Below are 18,405 nucleotides of genomic sequence, written 5' to 3'. Positions count from 1 at the left end.
ATATTTATTCTCCCAAAGCAAACTCCGGAGGCAACGGGGAGAAAGTGTGAATTAATTCAAGACTAAGGTTGCCAAAATGTGTGATCAGCTCTGCCTCAGCCTTGACATTACATTACAGATTCCCTGATCGCCGCCGTCGCAGAAGCTCTGAATTAGAAGCGTGCATGTAGTTGCAAATCCATTACTAGCATTTCTTCCGTTAGCCTCCGCTGGAACTGGTTAGTGAAGATCCCTCCATTTCACAAGACAGTTTCAGTTTTGTTTCGTTTTGACTTCCCCACCCCGAAGCTGTAGCGCACTTTGTTTTCTCACGGGACAGGGGCGGCTTCCGGGGCGCGGCGTGCTGGGGGTTGTAGTCCACAATCTCCCGACTGTTCCCGTTATAGAAGGCGATGGGCCGGGAGCTGAGGAACTACAACTCCTAGAGTACACCGCGCCGCTGGGACGCCGTGCGGCTGCGGGGCGGGGCGAGCGCAAAGATGTCCGCGCCCGCTGCTGGGAGGCGAGGTGAGAGTCTTTGATCGTAACCAGGCGCTGAGAGCTGAGGCAGTTCCTGCACGTGTCGCGGGGCCGGAGACGCTAGGGCCAGGTATTCCAGGGACGCAAGAATCCTGCAAATCCGACGTGTAAACTGCTTCCCCAGCCTCCAGGCGAGCTCTGCCTTTGCCTCAGGCCCCTTCCTTTTCCTCTCGGGGAATCGACCTCGGGAAGGGGTGTGGGCAAAGAGATGAGCACTCTCCCTTTTCGCCCAGGCCAACTCGGGATATCCCGGAGCCTCTGGGGAGGCGGTCACTCCGACGTCTGAGGACCTGGGCCTTGGGCCCGGACTCGTTATGAAGAGCGACTGCTCGACCTCTGCAGCCCCCTTCAGGGGGATTGGGGGACCTCTGCGCAGCAGCGAGCCGGTGCGCGCCGCCCCGGCCCGGGCGCCGGCCGTGGACCTTCTGGAGGAGGCGGCCGACCTCCTGGTGGTGCACCTAGACTTCCGGGCGGCGCTGGAGACCTGCGAGCGGGCCTGGCAGAGTCTGGCCAACCACGCCCTGCCAGAGGAACCCGCGGGCACGTACGTGCTGGGCTCGGAAATCAACCGATTTCCGGGTGCTCTTGTGGTGGGGCTCAAGGTCTCAGGAGTTCTGTCATTCCCAGATTGCCCACAAGGAGCTTTACACCTCGCTTTCATCAGTGGTTTGTCTCCGAGAGGGTGGTTGCGCATCGTGTGCCAATTCTACAGAGGAGGGAAGTCGTGTAACAAGAGCTTAGTGGCGAACCCACGGCCAATTATTTGCTCCTTGTTCCAGGGTAGAATGGCATGATGCGAAGGCTGAATGTGTATTAAGTGCTAAGTTCTGTCAGTAAGCAGGTGGTAAAAGTCCTCTCCCAGGTACCTCCACCCCGCCCCGCCCCGCCCCGCCCAAGGTTGTTTATTCCTGACCTTGCGGATGATGGGGAATGGGGGTCATGGCAGGAGCAGTGTTCTGGTCCCATTGGAAGAATGGATTAAATAATTAATTCAGGGCCGGGCGCGAGGGGGCTTACGCCTGTAATCCCAGCACTTTGGGAGGCCGAGGCAGGAGGATTGCTTGAACCCAGGAGTTCGAGACCAGCCTGGGTAACATAATGAGCCCTCTTCTCTAGCACAAAGAAGAAAAAGAAAAGAATCCGGAGAAAAAAACCTTGGGCTTGCATTGCTCTTTCTAATGCCACCAGCCTTGTCTGGCAGGTGAGAGCGTCATTTCTTTGCATTGTAAAGTTGGGTTAGACCACTCTAGGGAGGTGTTAGGTAGAATAGCGAAAGCTGACCGCAGAGAAGGATGATCTGGAGAGCCCTGGCTGTGTTTTAGGGTACTGGGTGGAAGCTCATTTCAGTGAATGCAGAAAGCTTTGCTTCTCGGTGTCTGGAGGAACCTTACTAGGTGGTGCCTTTTAGCCAGCTGTGGAGTTGCTACACCTCCATTCAGCCAGAAACCTTACTCCAAGCCCATTTGTTCACTGAGCAAACTTAGTTCCAGCTCTTTTTTCTCCCACACACCGGTGATGCGTGTTATTTCCCCCTCAGGATTACCCTTCCTCTTCATTTAAATCTGATTTCACCTGGATACAAAGATGAACGTTGAGCAACAGCTGACTTGCCTCTTAAGAGGTTTACAGGAACTTTTAGTTCCTGGGGGAAAGGGCAGCCCATGAGACCAATTGTGAAGCCCATCTAAGTACTAACAGGGATAAGAGAGATGATGGCTGCTGAGTTGGGAGCTGGAGAGGAACAGTCCCAAGGTGGAGGTGGGCGTGGAAATGGAGGGGAACCACTTCTAACTGAAATTGGTTTTTCTGCTGACAGCTCCTTGGAGGTGAAGTGCTCCCTGTGTGTTGTGGGGATCCAGGCCCTGGCAGAAATGGATCGGTGGCAAGAAGTCCTCTCTTGGGTCCTTCAGTATTACCAGGTCCCTGAAAAGCTACCCCCGAAAGTCCTGGAGCTGTGGTGAGTCGTCTTTGCTGACTCATCAGATCGTTTCAGAAACAAGAGGATTTTCATCTCCTCTCCTCAATCAGGGCCTAATACCTACTCTTTTCCCCTTCCCTACTGTTGCCCTCCACATCTAATTCTTTCCCTTCACTTCTTCTTTTTTTCCTAGACTTCCATACATAGCAATAAAGGATAAGGGAGGAGGAATTTAGGAGTAGAATAGATATAAAGAAGGGAGGGGACAGGGAATAGGAGTGACATGGGATGACAGAGTGGACAGAGCTGAAAGAGCAGCTTGCTACATCCTGGGAATTTCTAATTCTTAAAAAAAAAAAAGTGTTTTGTTTTTGTTTTTTTGAGATGGAGTCTCCCTGTGTCACCCAGGCTGGAGTGCAGTGGCGTGATCTCAGCTCACTGCAAGCTCAGCTTCCTGGGTTCATGCCATTTTCCTGCCTCAGCCTCCGAAGTAGCTGGGACTACAGGTGCCCGCCACCGCGCCTGGCTAATTTTTTTGTATTTTTAGTAGAGACGGGGTTTCACCGTGTTAGCCAGGACATTCTCGATCTCCTCGGCCTCCCAAAGTGCTAGGATTACAGGCGTGAGCCACCATACCCGGCCAAAAAAAGCAAAGTTTTTAAAATTGACACTTGTAATTGTACATATTTATGGGGTAAGTTTGACATTTCAATATATGCTATGTATATGTTGTATAATGATCAAATCAGGGTAATTGGCATATCCATCACCTCATGCATTTATCATTTGTTTGTGATCAGAACATTCAAAAGCCTCTTTTCCAGCTATTTTGTAATATGCAATACCTTACTGTTAACCATAACCACCTTACTCTGCAATAGAACACCACATCTTATTCCTCCTATCCCATCGTAACTTTGTACCCAGAACCTCTTTCTGTCTTCCTTTTCTTCCTTCCTTTCCCAGTCTCTGGTAACCACTGTTTTACTCTCTGCTTCTATGATATCAACTTTTTTTTTTTTAAAGATTCACATGAGTGAAATCATGTAGTATTTATCTTTCTCTGCCTGGCTTATTTCACTTAACCTGATGTCCCCCAGGTCCACCTGTGTTGTCATGAATGAAAAGATTTCATTCTTTTTCATGGCTGTATAGTATTCCATTACACACACACACACTCACTTTCTTCATTCATCTATTGCTGGACACTTAGACTGATTCCATATCTTGGCCATTGTGAACAGTGCTGCATTAAACATGGGAGATAATGGATTGCTAGATCATGTGGTAGTTCTATTTTTATGTTTTTCACCTGGCCATTCTTGAGTTTATTTTGATGACACTCAGTGAGAGTTCCCTGTACCTAGAAGAAGGTGTTGGGACTCTTGGTGTTGGAGTGTGGCTTGTGCTGAAGACACAGGACCTGGTAGGGCAGCAGGAACTTGATCTCGGAATTGTGGAACTGCTTGACTGTCGGCCGGGGGCACTTGCTGGCTGCAATCTCCTCCACTTTCATGATCTGGATAGTGTAGGCCCTGGTCACGGTGCCGGGTGCCCATCTTGGTAGCACTGGGTGGTCAGGTCCCACTATTCTGCATTCATATTGTGGATGCTGCGGTAAGCGTCATAGTGTAGCCAAATGCCAAAGTTCTTCACTTGCAGGGGGATTTTTGGAACACCTGCCCAGTAGACACTTGCCCCTGAAGACTTCATCTTCTTTTTTTGTTTTGAGACGGGGTCTTGCACTGTTGCCCGGGCTGTGGCTCACTGCAACCTCTGCCTCCTGGGTTCAAGCGATTCTCCTGCCTTAGCCTCCCTAGTAGCTGGGATTACAGGTGCCCGCCACCATGCCTGGCTAATTTTTTGTATTTTTAGTAGAGACGGGTTTCACTATGTTGGTCAGGCTGGTCTCGAACTCCCGACCTCATGATCCGCCCACCTTGGCCTCCCAAAGTGCTGGGACTACAGGCGTGAGCCACCACGCCCAGCCAAGACTTCATCTTTGGTTGAGATACAAAGTACCAGAAGCGGGACTTGGCAACAACTTGCTTAGGTGCAGAGATTTGCTGGCAGTAGAAGGGCAGCATTTGGGGGTGGGCAGGCGGCAGATACTCTTGCAGTGTGCCCAAGGCCTTCATGGCATTCTCTCAGCACTTGCCACCACTTACAAAAGGAAGTGCCGTCTTTCCTATTTTGAATTTTTTAAAGGAACCTGCATTCTGGTTTCCATAATGGCTATACCAGTTTACAGTCCCACCAGCAGTGTGTAAGTGCTCCCTTTCTCCACATCCGCACCCTCACCAACACTGATTTTCTTTTGCCTTTTTGATAAGAGCTGTTCTACCTGGAGCGAGGTGGTGCCTCAGTGTGGTTTTGATTGGCATTTCCCTGGTGATTAGTGGTGTTGAACATTTTTTCAGATACCTGTTGGCTGTGGTACATCTTCTTCTGAGAAATGAGAAATGTCTATTGAGGTCTTTTTTCCTTTTGAATCAGGTTTTTTTTTTTTTTTCCTGCTGTTAAGTTCGTGATGTAGTCTGGATATTAACTCTTTGTCAGATAGATAGTTTGCAAATATTTTCTCCTATTCTGTAGGTTGTTTCTTCACTCTTAATTGCTTCCTTTGCTATGCAGAAGTTTTTAGTTTGATGTAATTTCATTTGTCCATTTTTGCTTTTGTTACCAGTGCTTTTAAGGTCTTACTTTAAAAAACCCTTGCTCAGCCCAGGATTGTGAGGCATTTCTCCTTTGCTTTCTTCTAGAGGTTTCATAGTTTCGGATTTTACACTTCAGTCTTGAATCCATTTTGAGTTAATTTTTGTGTGTGGGGAAAGGTAGGGGTCTGGTCTCCTGCATAAGGATATCCGATTTTCCCAGCACCATTTATTGAAGAGACTGTCTTTTCCCCTGTGTGTGTTCTTGGCACCTTTGTTGAAAATCAGTTGGCTGTAGGTGCATGAATTTATTTCTGGGCTCTCTGTTCTGTTCTATTTTGTCTGTTTTTATGCCATACCATGAGAGCAGAACCATTCTGTTGTGGTTACTATTATAGCTTTGTGTAGTATAGTTTGAAGTCAGGTAATATGATACCTCCAGCTTTGTTCTTTTTGCCCACAACTGCTTTAGCCATTTGGGGTCTTTTGTGATTCCATATGAATTTCAGGATTTTTGTTTCTTTCTCTTTTTTTTTTTTTTTTTTTTTTTGTGAGACAGAGTCTTGCTGTGTTGCTCAGGCTGGACTGCACTGGTGTGATCTCGGTTCACTGCAAGCTCTGCCTCCCAGGTTCACACCTTTCTCCTGCCTCAGCCTCCCAAGTAGCTGGGACTACAGGTGCCCGTCACCAGGCCTGGCTAATTTTTTTGTATTTTTAGTAGAGACGGGGTTTCACCGTGTTAGCCACAATGGTCTCGATCTCCTGACCCCATGATCCGCCTGCCTCGGCCTCCCAGAGTGCTGGGATTACAGGTGTGAGCCACCACGCCTGGCCAGGATTGTTTTTTCTGTTTCTGTGAAGAATGCCATTGGTGTTTTGATAGAGATTGCATTAAATCTGTAGATTGCTTTGAGTATTTTAATAATATTCTTCCAATTTGTGAATGAACACATGATATCGTTCCATTTTTTTGTGTGTCCCTTTCAACTTCTTTCATCAGGTTTTATAGTCTTCAGTGTAGAGATCTTTTACCACCTTGGTTTAATTTATTCCTAGGTATGTTTTTTTTTGGTAGCTATTGTAAATGGAATTGTTTTCTTGGTCTCTTTTCCAGTAGTATATAAACGCTGTTTTTTTGTACATTGATTTTTGTATCCCACAACTTTACTGAATCCGTTTATTAGTTCTCTCTTTTGGTGGAGTCTTTAGGGTTTTCCCTATATAAGATCTTATTATCTGCAGACAGGGATAATTTTACTTCCTCCTTTCCAATTTGGATACCTTTTATTTCTTTCTGTTGCCTGATTGCTCTGGCTGTGACCTCCAGTACTCTGTTGAATAAAAAACGGTCGAAGTAGCCATCTTTGTCTTGCTCCCGATCTTAGAGGCAAGGCTTTCAGCTTCCTGTTGAGTATGCTGTTAGTGATGGGTGTGTCATGGCAAATTGCCATTAGCATCCACATTTCGTCGGACAGGGCTGGAGGGCACAGTGAGGAGGGGTTGGATAGGAGAAGCATAGTGGTCATGAGAAATGAACCAATCATTGAGCACTGACTCTAATTTTGTTGGGATCGGGTTTTTTGGGGACTGCAGCATTCTTTTATACAGCAAAATGCAAGAGCCTAGAGCTGTGCTGGATGTGGTGGGTGCCTGGCTCCAAGACCCAGCCAACCAAGACCTTCCAGAATATGGAGCCTTGGCAGAATTTCACGTGCAGCGGGTGCTGTTGCCTCTGGGCTGCTTGTCGGAGGCTGAGGAGCTAGTGGTGGGCTCTGCAGCTTTCGGTGAGGAGCGGCGATTGGATGTACTTCAGGCCATTCACACAGCGAGGCAGCAGCAGCAACAGGAACACTCAGGCTCTGAGGAGGCCCAGAAGCCAAACGAGGAAGGTAGGACATTATCCCTTTGTGACCTCTGTAAAGCGGATCTGTGGCCTTGCACTGTACCATCGTGAAACTCCTGGGAGCTTAGGAGCAGTTCTCTGTATAAATAACTCTTGAATCACAGAATAGGAGGCCTGTTGAATTCCTTAACAAAGTGAAGCCCAGACCCTCTGAAGTTGGCAGTGGAAGGAGAATCTCCACATGGGAAGGTGTTGCTGGGTCTTGGGACCTTGACTTGTCTTTTGAAAGTCATTTTTCCACTGGAGTCCTCTGCCGAGGTCTCTTGCTTCCACCATACTGGTCTGGGTGGGATGTCCTTCCTCCTTTAAACGCTGGCCCCAGTATAGACGCAGCTGAGATCTGCTGGGATAGCCAAAGGAATATAAGAAACTAATTTGCAGAGCCTTTCCCTGGTCCCTGAATCATCTTTTCCGCCCTTTTCCTTGAGTAATGATCTAGTCTAGTTGTGAGTACTTCCATGGACAGAAAGTCACCATCTCTTTTTTTTTTTTTGGGGAGACGGAGTCTCGCTCTGTCGCCCAGGCTGGAGTGCAGTGGCGTGATCTCCGCTCACTGCACGCTTCGCCTCCTGGGTTCATGCCATTCTCCTGCCTCAGCCTCCTGAGTAGCTGGGCACCCACCACCACGCCTGGCTAAATTTATGTATTTTTAGTAGAGACGGGGTTTCACCACATTAGCCAGGATGGTCTCGATCCCCTGATCTCGTGATCCATCTGCCTCAGCCTCCCAAAGTGCTGGAATTACAGCCGTGAGCCACTGTGCCCAGCCCCGGCTAATTTTTTGTATTTTTAGTAGAGACAGGATTTCACTGTGTTAGCCAGGATGGTCTCGATTTCCTGACCTCGTGATCTGGCTGTCTCAGCCTCCCAAAGTGCTGGGATTACGAGCATGAGCCATTGCACCCGGCCGTTCTGAAAGGTTTTAAAAAACTTTTACAAAGATTCACTCAATATAGTAAATAATATATAGTCAAAATAAGTAATAAACATGAGGAAAATCATTTATATTCATGAGAGTTGCAAGAGTATCTGCAGTTAAGGTACGAAGGCTTTAGCCAATACTTAGTACCCTTCTGCTCAGCTTTTTTTGTTTTTTTTTTTTTTGACACGGGAGTCTCGCTCTGTCGCCCAGGCTGGAGTGCAGTGGCGCGATCTCGGCTCACTGTGCTCACTGCAACCTCTGCCTCCCAGTTCAAGTGCTTCTCCTGCCTCAGCTTCCCAAGTAGCTGGGACTACAGGCGCCCGCCACCGCGCCTGGCTAATTTTTTGTATTTTTAGTAGAGACTGGGTTTCACTGTGTTAGCCAGGATGGTCTCGATCTCCTGACCTCATGATCCGACCCCGTGACCTACCTGCCTCGGCCTCCCAAAAGTGCTGGGATTACTGGCATGAGCCACCACGCCGGCCTTTTTTTTTTTTTTTTTTTTTTTTGAGACAGTTTCACTCTTGTTGCCCAAGTTGGAGTGCAATGGCACGATCTTGGCTTACTGCAGCCTCCACCTCCCAGGTTCAAGTGATTCTTGTGCCTCAGCCTCCCAAGTAGCTGGGACTACAGGCGCACATGGCCATGCCCGGCTAATTTTTTGCATTTTTAGTAGAAACGGGATTTCACCATGTTAGCTAGGCTGGTCTTGAACTCCCGACCTCTGTTGATCCGCCCGCCTCGGCCTTGCCTCCCAGAGTGCTGGGATTACAGGCGTGAGCCACCGTGCCCAGCCTGCTCAGCTCTTAGAAGCAAGCGCAGAGGTTGGGGTCAGGGAAGCTGATTCCCGTGACTCCCCTGAAGCTGTGCTCTGTCTCCCTGGCCAGGCTCTGTCTCCCACAAGTTCCTGTCACTACCGATGTTGGTTCGCCAGCTTTGGGACTCTGCGGTGAGCCACTTCTTTTCTCTGCCCTTCAAAAAGAGCCTCCTGGCTGTCTTGATCCTCTGTCTCCTGGTGGTGAGGTTTGATCCAGGTAAGTGGTGGAGACTCTTCCCCCCTCCTTCCTGGGAAGGGGTTGTTGTCAGGGCTGGGCCTGTGGGAGTGGGTGTTTGTCAGTACTCCTGTCAGAGTCCTACTGGGAATGAGGGCCTCTCCTATGACATTTCCCCCCCGAGTCTGTTCCACAAGGAGGAATTGCTAGACTGGGGCATGAGTCAGCCCCACCCAGAAGGAGAGGCCAGTCCTGAAGTCTGTGAGAGCAGCCGGGAGAAAGTCCGTTTGGCCCTCCTGACTCCTGAACATGGACTGAGTCATAGCCCTCTACTTTTTCTAGGGCTGACCTCTGACCAGAACCTCAGAATTTAAAAAAACTTCCCCTTGGCCAGGCACGGTGGCTCACGCCTGTAATCTCAGCTCTTTGGGAGGCCGAGGCAGGCAGATCACAAGGTCAAGAGATAGAGACCAGTGTGGCCAACGTTGTAAAATCCCGTCTCTACTAAAGGTACAAAAAAAATTAACGAGGCGTAGTGGCATGTGCCTGTAGTCCCAGCTACTTGGGAGGTTGAGGCAGGAGAGTAGCTTGAACCCAGGAGGCAGAGATTGCAGTGAGCCAAGATCGCGCTGCTGCACTCCAGTCTGGGCGACAGAGCAAGACTCTGTCTCAAAAAAAAAAAAAAATAATAAACTTCCCCTCATCAGAATGTCTACAAAAGTGTTAATTCAAGTATTAATGTCTAATGAAGTGTTAATTCGAAACAAGTTGTAAATGAAAAACTCATACCTTTTAGAAAATGTGGGAAATAGGCTGGACATGGTGGCTCATGCCTATAATCCCAGCACTTTGGGAGGCCGAGGCGGATGGATCACCTGAGGTAAGGAGTTCGAGACCAGCCTGGCCAACATGGTGAAACCCCATCTCTACTAAAAATACAAAAATTAGCTGGGTGTGGTGGTGTGTGCCTGTAATCCCAGCAACTAGGGAGGCTGAGGCAGGGAGCATTGCTTGAACCTGGGAGGCGGAGGTTGCAGTGAGCCGAGATTGCACCATTGCCCTCTAGCCTAGGCGACAGGGCGAAACTCTGTCTCAAAAAGGAAAAAAAAATGTGGAAAATAGAGAAAAGTATAAAGAAAGGCACAGAAATCTGCTACTCTGCTATGCTTTCAGTCTGTTTCTGTGGTAATAGAGATTGTAGGCAGTTACATGTTATACATATGCTTTCAAGCATGGCCTTAAATGGCTAAATATTCCAGTTCCCAGGAATGCCCCTAAGTAATTTAACAACCCCTGTATTTGAACATTTGGGTGGTTGTTCTGTTTTCTGCCTGGCTGTGAAGAAGGAATGAGCTCCCTAAGTGATATTTGGGAACAACCTTGGTGATTTCCTGAGGATTGACCCCTCAGGTGCATGAGGCCAAACTTAGGCACTCACTCTTTTAGGTTTTTCTGTGTTACTCAATGTGAGTTATGTTCTAATCTCTACTCTTCTCATGAATTTAGACTTAGAATATGATTAAGTTTCGAAATTTAAGAGGAAATCAGAAACCCTTCAAATGGTTCGTCTGTTTTGAGAACTGCCATTTATTAACTTAGTCTTTAGATTCTCCCTGTTTCCCCATTTCTCTTTCTCTTATTCAGTGAGCTTTTTTTTTTTAAAAAGAAAATTTTATTTATTTATTTTAATTTAAATTTAATTTAATTAATTAATTTATTTATTTTTTTGAGACAGGGTCTTTCTCTGTTGTCCAGGCTGGAGTGCACCAGCGTGATCTTGGCTCACTGCAACCTCTGCCGCCTAGGCTCAAGCGATCTTCTCTCCTCTGCCTCCCAAGTCACTGGGACTACAGGCGCCCGCCGCCATGTCCTGCTAATTTTTTTTGTTTTTTTTTTTTAGAGACAGAGTCTTGCTTTGTGGCCCAGGCTGGAGTGCAGTGGCGCAATCTCGGCTCACTGCAAGCTCTGCCTCCTGGCTTCACGCCATTCTCCTGCCTCAGCCTCCCGAGTAGCTGGGACTACAGGCGCCCGCCACCACACCCGGCTAATTTTTTGTACTTTTAGTAGAGACGGGGTTTCACCGTGTTAGCCAGGATGATCTCAAACTCCTGACCTCGTGATCCGCCTGCCTCAGCCTTCCAAAGTGCTGGGATTACAGGCGTGAGCCACTGTGCCTGGCCTACTTTTTTGTTTTTATTTCTGAGACAGAGTCTTGCTCTGCTGCCCAGGCTGGAATGTTGCCCAGGTTGCAGTGGCGCACTGCAACCTCCACCTCCTGGGTTCAAGCGATTCTCCTGCCTCAGTCTCCCAAGTAGCTGGGATTACAGGCACATACCACCATGCCCGGCTACATTTTGTGTTTTTAGTTGAGACGGGGTTTCGCCATGTTTGCCACAATGGTCTCCAAGTTCTGGCCTTAAGTGATCCTCGCACCTCAGCCTCCCACAGTGCTGGAATTGTAGGTGTGAGCCACCATGCCCAGCCAGTGAGGTTTCCTTCACATAGCTCAGAGGTCTCCTTCTAACCTGTCTGCTGAACGCTGAGCAGGGATCCCCCGTGGACGGCTCTGTTTGCTTTACAAAGAAGTCACGAGTTAGCTCTCGGAATGCTTAGTATCATCAGCGTTCATCCCTGGCCACCTCCTGGCTGATACAGATTTAGAAATTCTTTATGATTCTTTATGGTTCCTGTAAGCCCTTTAGTCTCGTAAACCCTAGTCTCCTAGTGGGGATGGCATGAGGACATTTGAGCCTGCTCTTTCCAAGGCTGCTTCAGAAGGGCCTGGCCCAGTGGCCCTGACCCTCAGCAGCAGGCCCGACTCATTGGAGCGATGATGCTGAGGGGAGGAGAAACTGCACCTACAGGCTGAGGCGCGAGGATCACTTGAGCCCAGGAGATTCAGACTGCAGTGAGCCGAACATGGACTGTACTGTACTCCAGCCTAGGCGACTGTACTCCCTGCCTCTAAAAAAACAAAACAACTACGTGTAATTGGTGGTGGGGTCTCCCAGGCTGGGAGATGGCAGAGTGACAGGCGAGAGGGGCAGGACGTTCACGGTAGTCTCCCTCTGCCCTGCAGCTTCCCCTTCCTCCCTGCCCTTCCTCTACAAGCTGGCCCAGCTCTTCCGCTGGATCCGGAAGGCTGCATCTTCTCGCCTCTACCAGCTCCGCATCCATGACTGAGGGTCCCTGTGCACCACAGCCTCTCTGCTCCTCACGTCTGCGGCAACAGAAGCAGAGCGACGGAGCGACAGAGCGACACATCCACAGGCGCCCCTGGGGAAATGGGACCAGCCTAATCTCGCAGAGTGCACTGTGTCTTGCTGCCTGGGTGCCCTCTCCTTTGCACCCCACTTCGGCTGGTCGTGGTAGATGATGTGGAAACAAAGCGGGACCAGCAGACACAGCACCTCCAGAACAGTGCCCCAGATGACCAGCGGCCCCTTGAAAAGGAGGGGTTTGGGGACAGGGACTGTGTCCATGAAACATTCCATGTTCTCAGCAAAGGCAAGGGGTTGGTTCTTCAGGTCAGGATATTAATGGAGCTGGAAGTTCAGAAAAAGCCTAGTGGAGTGACCCTTGGCCTTTCACTTCTTGAGAAACATACTTCTTTGCTGGGCGTGGTGACTCATGCCTGTAATCCCAGCAGTTTGGGAGGGTGAGGCGGGTGGATCACTTGAGGCCAGGAGTTCAAAACCAGCCTGGCCAACATGGTGAAACCCTGCCTCTACTAAAAATACAAACATTAGCCAGGTGTGGTGCATGCCTGTAGTCCCAGCTACTCAGGAGGCTGAGGCACGAGAATCACTTGAGCCAGGGAGGCAAAGGTTGCAGTGAACCGAGATTGTGCCACCGCACTCTCCCAAAACAAAAAAACATGCCGCACAGGACAGTACCTTAATTAGCTAGAGTGCGATCTGAGAGGGCCTCTTCTTGCCTGCGCTGTGCTCCCCAGAGCTGATCTAATTCTGTATCAAGATGCTGTTCCCCATGGTCTTGCCACGCGCTTGAAGCTGTGGGAGCCTTCTTACCGTTCAGACTGGGGCGTGGTTTTCAGAACCACCCGATTGACTACTGAAAACCAGGTGAGCCTTACAGCTCTTATCACTGGGTAAAGTGATCTTGCTTGGTGCCTCTTGGTCTTCAGCTCAATTTTCCAGGTTGTCCTGGCCAAGCCTTGCTGTGTTATGCTCAGTGCCTCTGCCCACTCTTTCCCCACCAGCCCCTCCCTCCCGCCCTGCAAATTGTCCATTGGCTGTTTCACCAGGTTCTGCTTGTATCCTTGCCTCCTTGGTACACACCATTGCAGGTTCTTCCCTTTCTGTGTCCCATTGTCCTAGTTACGTTCTGTTGTTTGTGTAATGCCCAAATTTTTCTGCTCGTGTGGCCTTGAAAAGTAGGCCAGCCTCAGAGACTGCGGAGCTGAAAATGGAACTGAGTAATCAGGTGAGCTGGAAGGGATGTGGGGGCGGGGCAGAGGAGAGGCATGGCGTTTGAAGGCAGTGAACAATAAAAGCTTAGGGAGGTGGTACCGAGGCCTTAGCATATGAGGAGCTGAAATGTTTCAGTGTTGTTTTCTTACCAGCCACAAGCATCTTAGGAGTTTCTGTGCAGGGAAGCACAGAGTCCTGCTGTGCTGTTAGGATGAAGAGGGGCTTTCTGCAGGGGCTGGCCTTTCTGTACCCAGAGGCCAAGCAGGCTGCCCTGCACCGTGTCCTTGGTTGGTGTTGATGCCAAAAATACAGAAGGCGCTTGCTGGCTTTTCCTTGGTACATTTTCAGGGGTTGCCAGTCAACAACTTTTCTTTAGAAAAATGGGTCAAGTAGGTAAACTTCACAGGCCCCTTAGAATTAAATCCCTAGGCCATGGTTCAAGTCTGTAGGAAGCAAATCTATGGTTTTTCATATGGGCTTTGAAGTAGAGCTTAGAACCCTGGGGGGAGAAGGGCAGTCAGGTGAGGTTTGAGATTCCTTCTATAGAATGATTTCTTAAAATGAAAATCTGGGCCCACTTACTACCCTAGATAAACCGCTTCAGTGGCTTCCCATGGCTCACAGGGTAACATCTAAATTCTTCATGGAATTGAAGGCCTCTGTGTGCTGGTTTTGGCTAACACCTCCCCTTGGATGTGGGGCCCCAGTTCATTATACGCACGGCCTTCCAGCTGCCCACCATCACAGCTACAGCGCGCTCCCCTTGGGCCTCTGTGCCTTGGCTCACACTGTTCCTGCTGAAGGCCTAGCACCTGCTCGCGGCCTGGTGAGCCCCTCCACCTTCCAGGCTGACTCAAAGAATTCTGTCCGTGCCCCCCCCCCCCCGCACCTCCCCCCCCCCGTGTCCTGAGCCCTGTTTCATGTCCCTTCTGTGGTAGTGAGCCCATGGTCTTGTAATTGTGAACTTCTTTGTTGCCCCTTCAGAGTTGGCGAGTGCTCGTTGCAGATGCATCCAAGAGGGGTAATCTGCGTATTAACAGTGGACGTGTTGATTGTTTCTGCAGGGTTCTGAAGCATGCAACATAGAACAGATACCTTTACGTTTGGGGGTGCTAAGGAAAGCAGGAACCAGTAATCCTCTTCTGTGGCTGGATGGGAGGCTTGGCAGGGGGGTGGAATGGAGAGGAAACAGGCTACTGTTGGCCAGCCTGGGGTGGAGGTGGGTGCAAGCAGGACAGATAGTGCCTGGGGGCCGGGGGCGGAGGCTTTGCCTCTAGAAAGGGGCTAGAAGGGATGAGGAAATAGCTCATAGCTTCGTGCAGGTGATCCCTGTTCTTCTGCATGTGTGTGTTTGCACATGAGTGTATGTAGACCACAGACCATTAAAAAATATGGAATTCAAAAGTAAGTTACAAAAGGGTATTCATGGAAAAGAAAATCTTTTTTTTCAGTCTTGCTATGTTGCCCAGGCTGGACCCAAACTCCTGGGCTGGAGCAGTTCTCCCCCTCAGCCTCTGGAGTAGCTGGGCCTACAGGTGTGCGCTGCCACACCCAGCTAATAAAATCTCTTTCTACTCCCACTGTCTATTCCCCAGTTTCGTGCCCAGAGGCAACCCCTGCCAGTCTGTTTATCCCTCCAGATACAGTCTCTGATAGTAAGCTTTTCTTTCTCATACACTAATGGTAGTAGTCACATACACTACACACACTGTGCCACATTTTTTTTTTAAACTCTCTCGGCTGGGCGCAGTGGCTCACACCTGTAATCCCAGCACTTTGGGAGGGTGAGGTGGGTGGATCACCTGAGGTCAGGAGTTCAAGATCAGCATGGCCAACATGGTGACACCCCGTCTCTACTAAAAATACAAAAAAATTAACCAGGCACGGTGGTGGGCACCTGTAATCCCAGCTATTCAGGAGGCTGAGGCAGGAGAATCGCTTGAACCCGGGAGGCAGGGATTGCAGTGAGTCGAGATCACACCACTGCACTCCAGCCTGGGCAACAAAGAGTGAAACTCGGTCTCAGAAACAAAACAAAACACAAAAACCTTTCTCAGTCCCAGCATATGTGGAGCAGCCTCATTCTTCATAGCTGTGTGTCATTCCATTGCGTGATGGGGTCACAGAGCACAGACCTGGTGCCCTTTTCCTTTTTAATGTGTGGAAACCCCTCCATTCTTTCCAAAGCCTACAAGCATAGCAGCCCCAAGTTTAGGGTGAAAAGTAGTGGTCAGAGCTCTTTACTGTTACTTTTAGGCAAATGCAAACCAGGCTGGCAACCACCACTGCCGCGGAGGGGAGATGAGAACAGGCCATTTCACACTCCGGACGTTCAGTTGCTTTCTAAATCTAGAATGGCACTCGGGTGTCCTCTGCCATCCACTGAAAGCAGCCCAAGGAACTGTCAGAAAGAAAGTCATGACATGAACCGAGTAAGGCACCTCCCCCTGCCGTCATCTGCTTTCCTCCCTCCCAGCACGGAAAAGCCGTGGGGCTGATGGACTTTGACCTCGCACCCACAGATGGGGCCTGTGGGAATTCTACTGATTTACTCTCTGGCCTAGTCAGGCAGCCCAGCCGCGGCCTGACCAAGGGCTGCCTCACCGCCCTGGCCTGGCACCTTTGGGAACTGAATACGTGGAGTGCTAACCAGAAAAACGTCTGACCCTTTAGCCTCGCTGCCTCTGGAAACATCAGTGTTTTGGGCTGGTAGGAAGCTACAGGACAGACGGTCGGCACAGTGCCTAGCAGCCTGGCACGTCACCACCCCCCCGCCCCGCTTTTCCTCCTGCCGTGGTGTAGGGGTCCAGATGTTCTTTGCCACCTCTAGGCCTCTTGATAAAACAGCAAATATTTTTCTTGTGTTAAAGCAATGCATGTATATTTTAGAAAATATTAATTGCATAGAAGGAAATACAGGACTCGTGATCCCACCACTCAGAAATAATTACTGTTAATACTGGTTGATTTTCTTTCAGCCTTTTTCCCCTAATTAATTAATTCCTTTTTCCTGCAACTCCTGCTTCAGAGACCTTTTTTTTTTTTTTTTTTTTTTTTTTTTTTTTAACATCCAGCTTGCCATGGTGGCTCACGCCTATAATCCCAGCGCTTTGGGAGGCCAGAGTGGGAGGATTGCGTGAGTCTAGGAGTTCAAAGCTAGCCTGGGCAACCTAATGAGACCCCATTTCTTTTTCTTTGTGGGGGGGGGTGTTATAAAAGCCCTTTTATAAAGCCATTTTTAAACAAAACAAAGTTTACAAAAGAAAAAAAGATACAGAAAAAGAATAACTTGCTTCATATGTCCCAAAAAGAAAAAAAAATAAAGGGGACAATGCCAACATGCTCAACAATAAAGGGTTATTTTATTTTTTTAATACAAAATACAAGCAAAGGATACACATACTTAGAGCTCAGGAGCGGACCCACAGTCCTGGAAACCCTTCAATAAAAGCAAAGCAGGAGTTTGTTTTTTCTTTGTCTATGCAGATACATACATAGATGGGGATATGTAAAACTTAAGTATCACAAAACACCATCACACGAGTCTACCAATGCATCTTGCATCTATAATTCACAAACATGGTCAACAAAATCATGTTCATTTCAACCCCATTTCATTTAAAGAAAAGAACCTGACCGGGTGCGGTGGCTCACGCCTGTAATCCTAGCACTTTGGGAGGCTGAGGTGGGCAGATCACGAGGTCAGGAGATCAGATCATCTTGGCTAACATGGTGAAAACCCGTCTCTACTAAACAAAATACAAAAAAAGCCGGGCGTGGTGGCGGGTGCCTGTAGTCCCAGCTACTGGGAAGGCCAAGGCAGGAGAATGGCATGAACCCGGAAGGCGGAACTTGCAGTGAGCCAAGATCATGCCACTGCACTCCAGCCTGGGCAACAGAGTGAGACTCCGTCTCAAAAAAAAAAAAAAAAACTTTTAAATAAAGTAAAGTGATTACATTCAAACTTTAACTTCCTTAGTACCATGCTGCAGATTTGAGTACTGTTAAGGTATTGCAAGAATGCCCAACCCTCTGGTGTCTGATCGTGTATCCAGCAACATTGCAGTATGAAGAGATGCCCTGGGTGAGACCCCATTTCTATTAAAAATAAATGTAAACACCCAAGCCTCTTGGCAGCCCAGGCACTTGAGAACCTGTGGAAAATGGCAGTGTGCAGCCAGCATGGCTACCAGCTCGGTGTCTCCACTCGAGGGAGCAGAGGTGGTTAGGAAAGGACAGGCGGGAAGGGGCCATGTTGGCCGGACAATCGCAGGTAAAGATGGGATTGGGAGGTACAGTCCAGGGCCCACTCACCAAGAGCTGGATCCAGATACGCGGGGTTGGGGTTCTGTGACCTACTTCTAATTTTAATACTGACCCGCGTTCATATTGAGCTCTGCATGTTTCCCAGCTCATATTCTCCAACAGCCCCTTTGAAACTTTTCACATCCTCTTGTCACTTTTGTACTATCCAAGGTGGGACGGACAGGTGTCAGATACTAGCGGAGACTTGGTGAAGAAATGAAAGCACTTTTGTAGAAGTGTGTCAGCTCAGAAAAAAGTCTTTTTTTTTTTTTTTTTTTTTTTTCCGGAGTCTCACTCTGTCACCCAGGCTGGAGTGCAGTGGCACGACCTCAGCTCACTGCAAGCTCCGCCTCCTGGGTTCACACCATTCTCCTGCCTCAGCCTCCCGAATAGCTGGGACTACAGGCGCCCGCCACCTCACCCAGCTAATTTTTTGTATTTTTGGTAGAGACGGGGTTTCACCGTGTTAGCCAGGATGGTCTTGATCTCCTGACCTCGTGATCCACCCGCCTTGGCCTCCCACAGTGCTGGGATTACAGGGCTGAGCCACCGTGCCCCGCCAGAAAAAAGCCTCTTTAACAACGACCTCAATATAATTTATATGGAGAGGTTTCTTAGTGGAAAATGGATTTATATGGTCCTTAGAATGTAACCTACAGGTTCTTGCCCTCAGAAAAATGCATGCATACTTTTACGTCACAGGCTTATTTTCCAAATGCAGTAGAGCGCCATCCCTGCTTTGGCTTCTTGCCTTGGTTC

At 48.9% G+C, this 18,405-nt stretch overlaps 1 protein-coding gene across 2 annotated transcripts; it reads left to right on the top strand.

The window, feature by feature from the left end:
* Positions 1–441: 441 nt before the first annotated feature.
* Positions 442–16,673, top strand: PEX26 (peroxisomal biogenesis factor 26). Of its 2 annotated transcripts, XM_073007045.1 has the most exons (5): positions 444–1,063; positions 2,336–2,476; positions 6,685–6,980; positions 8,804–8,950; positions 11,988–16,673. In XM_073007045.1, the coding sequence occupies exons 1-5, from the start codon at positions 834–836 to the stop codon at positions 12,089–12,091; spliced, it is 918 nt and encodes a 305-aa protein (XP_072863146.1). In that variant the 5' UTR covers positions 444–833; the 3' UTR covers positions 12,092–16,673. The 2 variants fall into 2 exon arrangements, with proteins under 2 accessions (XP_072863147.1, XP_072863146.1); XM_073007046.1 differs by lacking the exon at positions 8,804–8,950 and having other exon boundaries at positions 442–1,063; positions 11,988–12,262.
* Positions 16,674–18,405: the final 1,732 nt, after the last annotated feature.

The sequence above is a fragment of the Chlorocebus sabaeus genome, chromosome 19, assembly GCF_047675955.1.
Source record: "Chlorocebus sabaeus isolate Y175 chromosome 19, mChlSab1.0.hap1, whole genome shotgun sequence".
NCBI lineage: Eukaryota > Metazoa > Chordata > Mammalia > Primates > Cercopithecidae > Chlorocebus > Chlorocebus sabaeus.
Note: the sequence above shows the minus strand (reverse complement) of the source record. Positions and strands in the feature narration are given on the sequence as shown.

Coding starts and splice junctions, on each gene's coding strand:
- PEX26 (XM_073007045.1), top strand. CDS start 834: ATGAAGAGCGACTGCTCGACCTCTGCAGCCCCCTTCAGGGGGATTGGG. Junction 2,477..6,684: donor CCGAAAGTCCTGGAGCTGTG/GTGAGTCGTCTT, acceptor TGGGGACTGCAG/CATTCTTTTATACAGCAAAA. Junction 8,951..11,987: donor GGTGGTGAGGTTTGATCCAG/GTAAGTGGTGGA, acceptor TCTGCCCTGCAG/CTTCCCCTTCCTCCCTGCCC.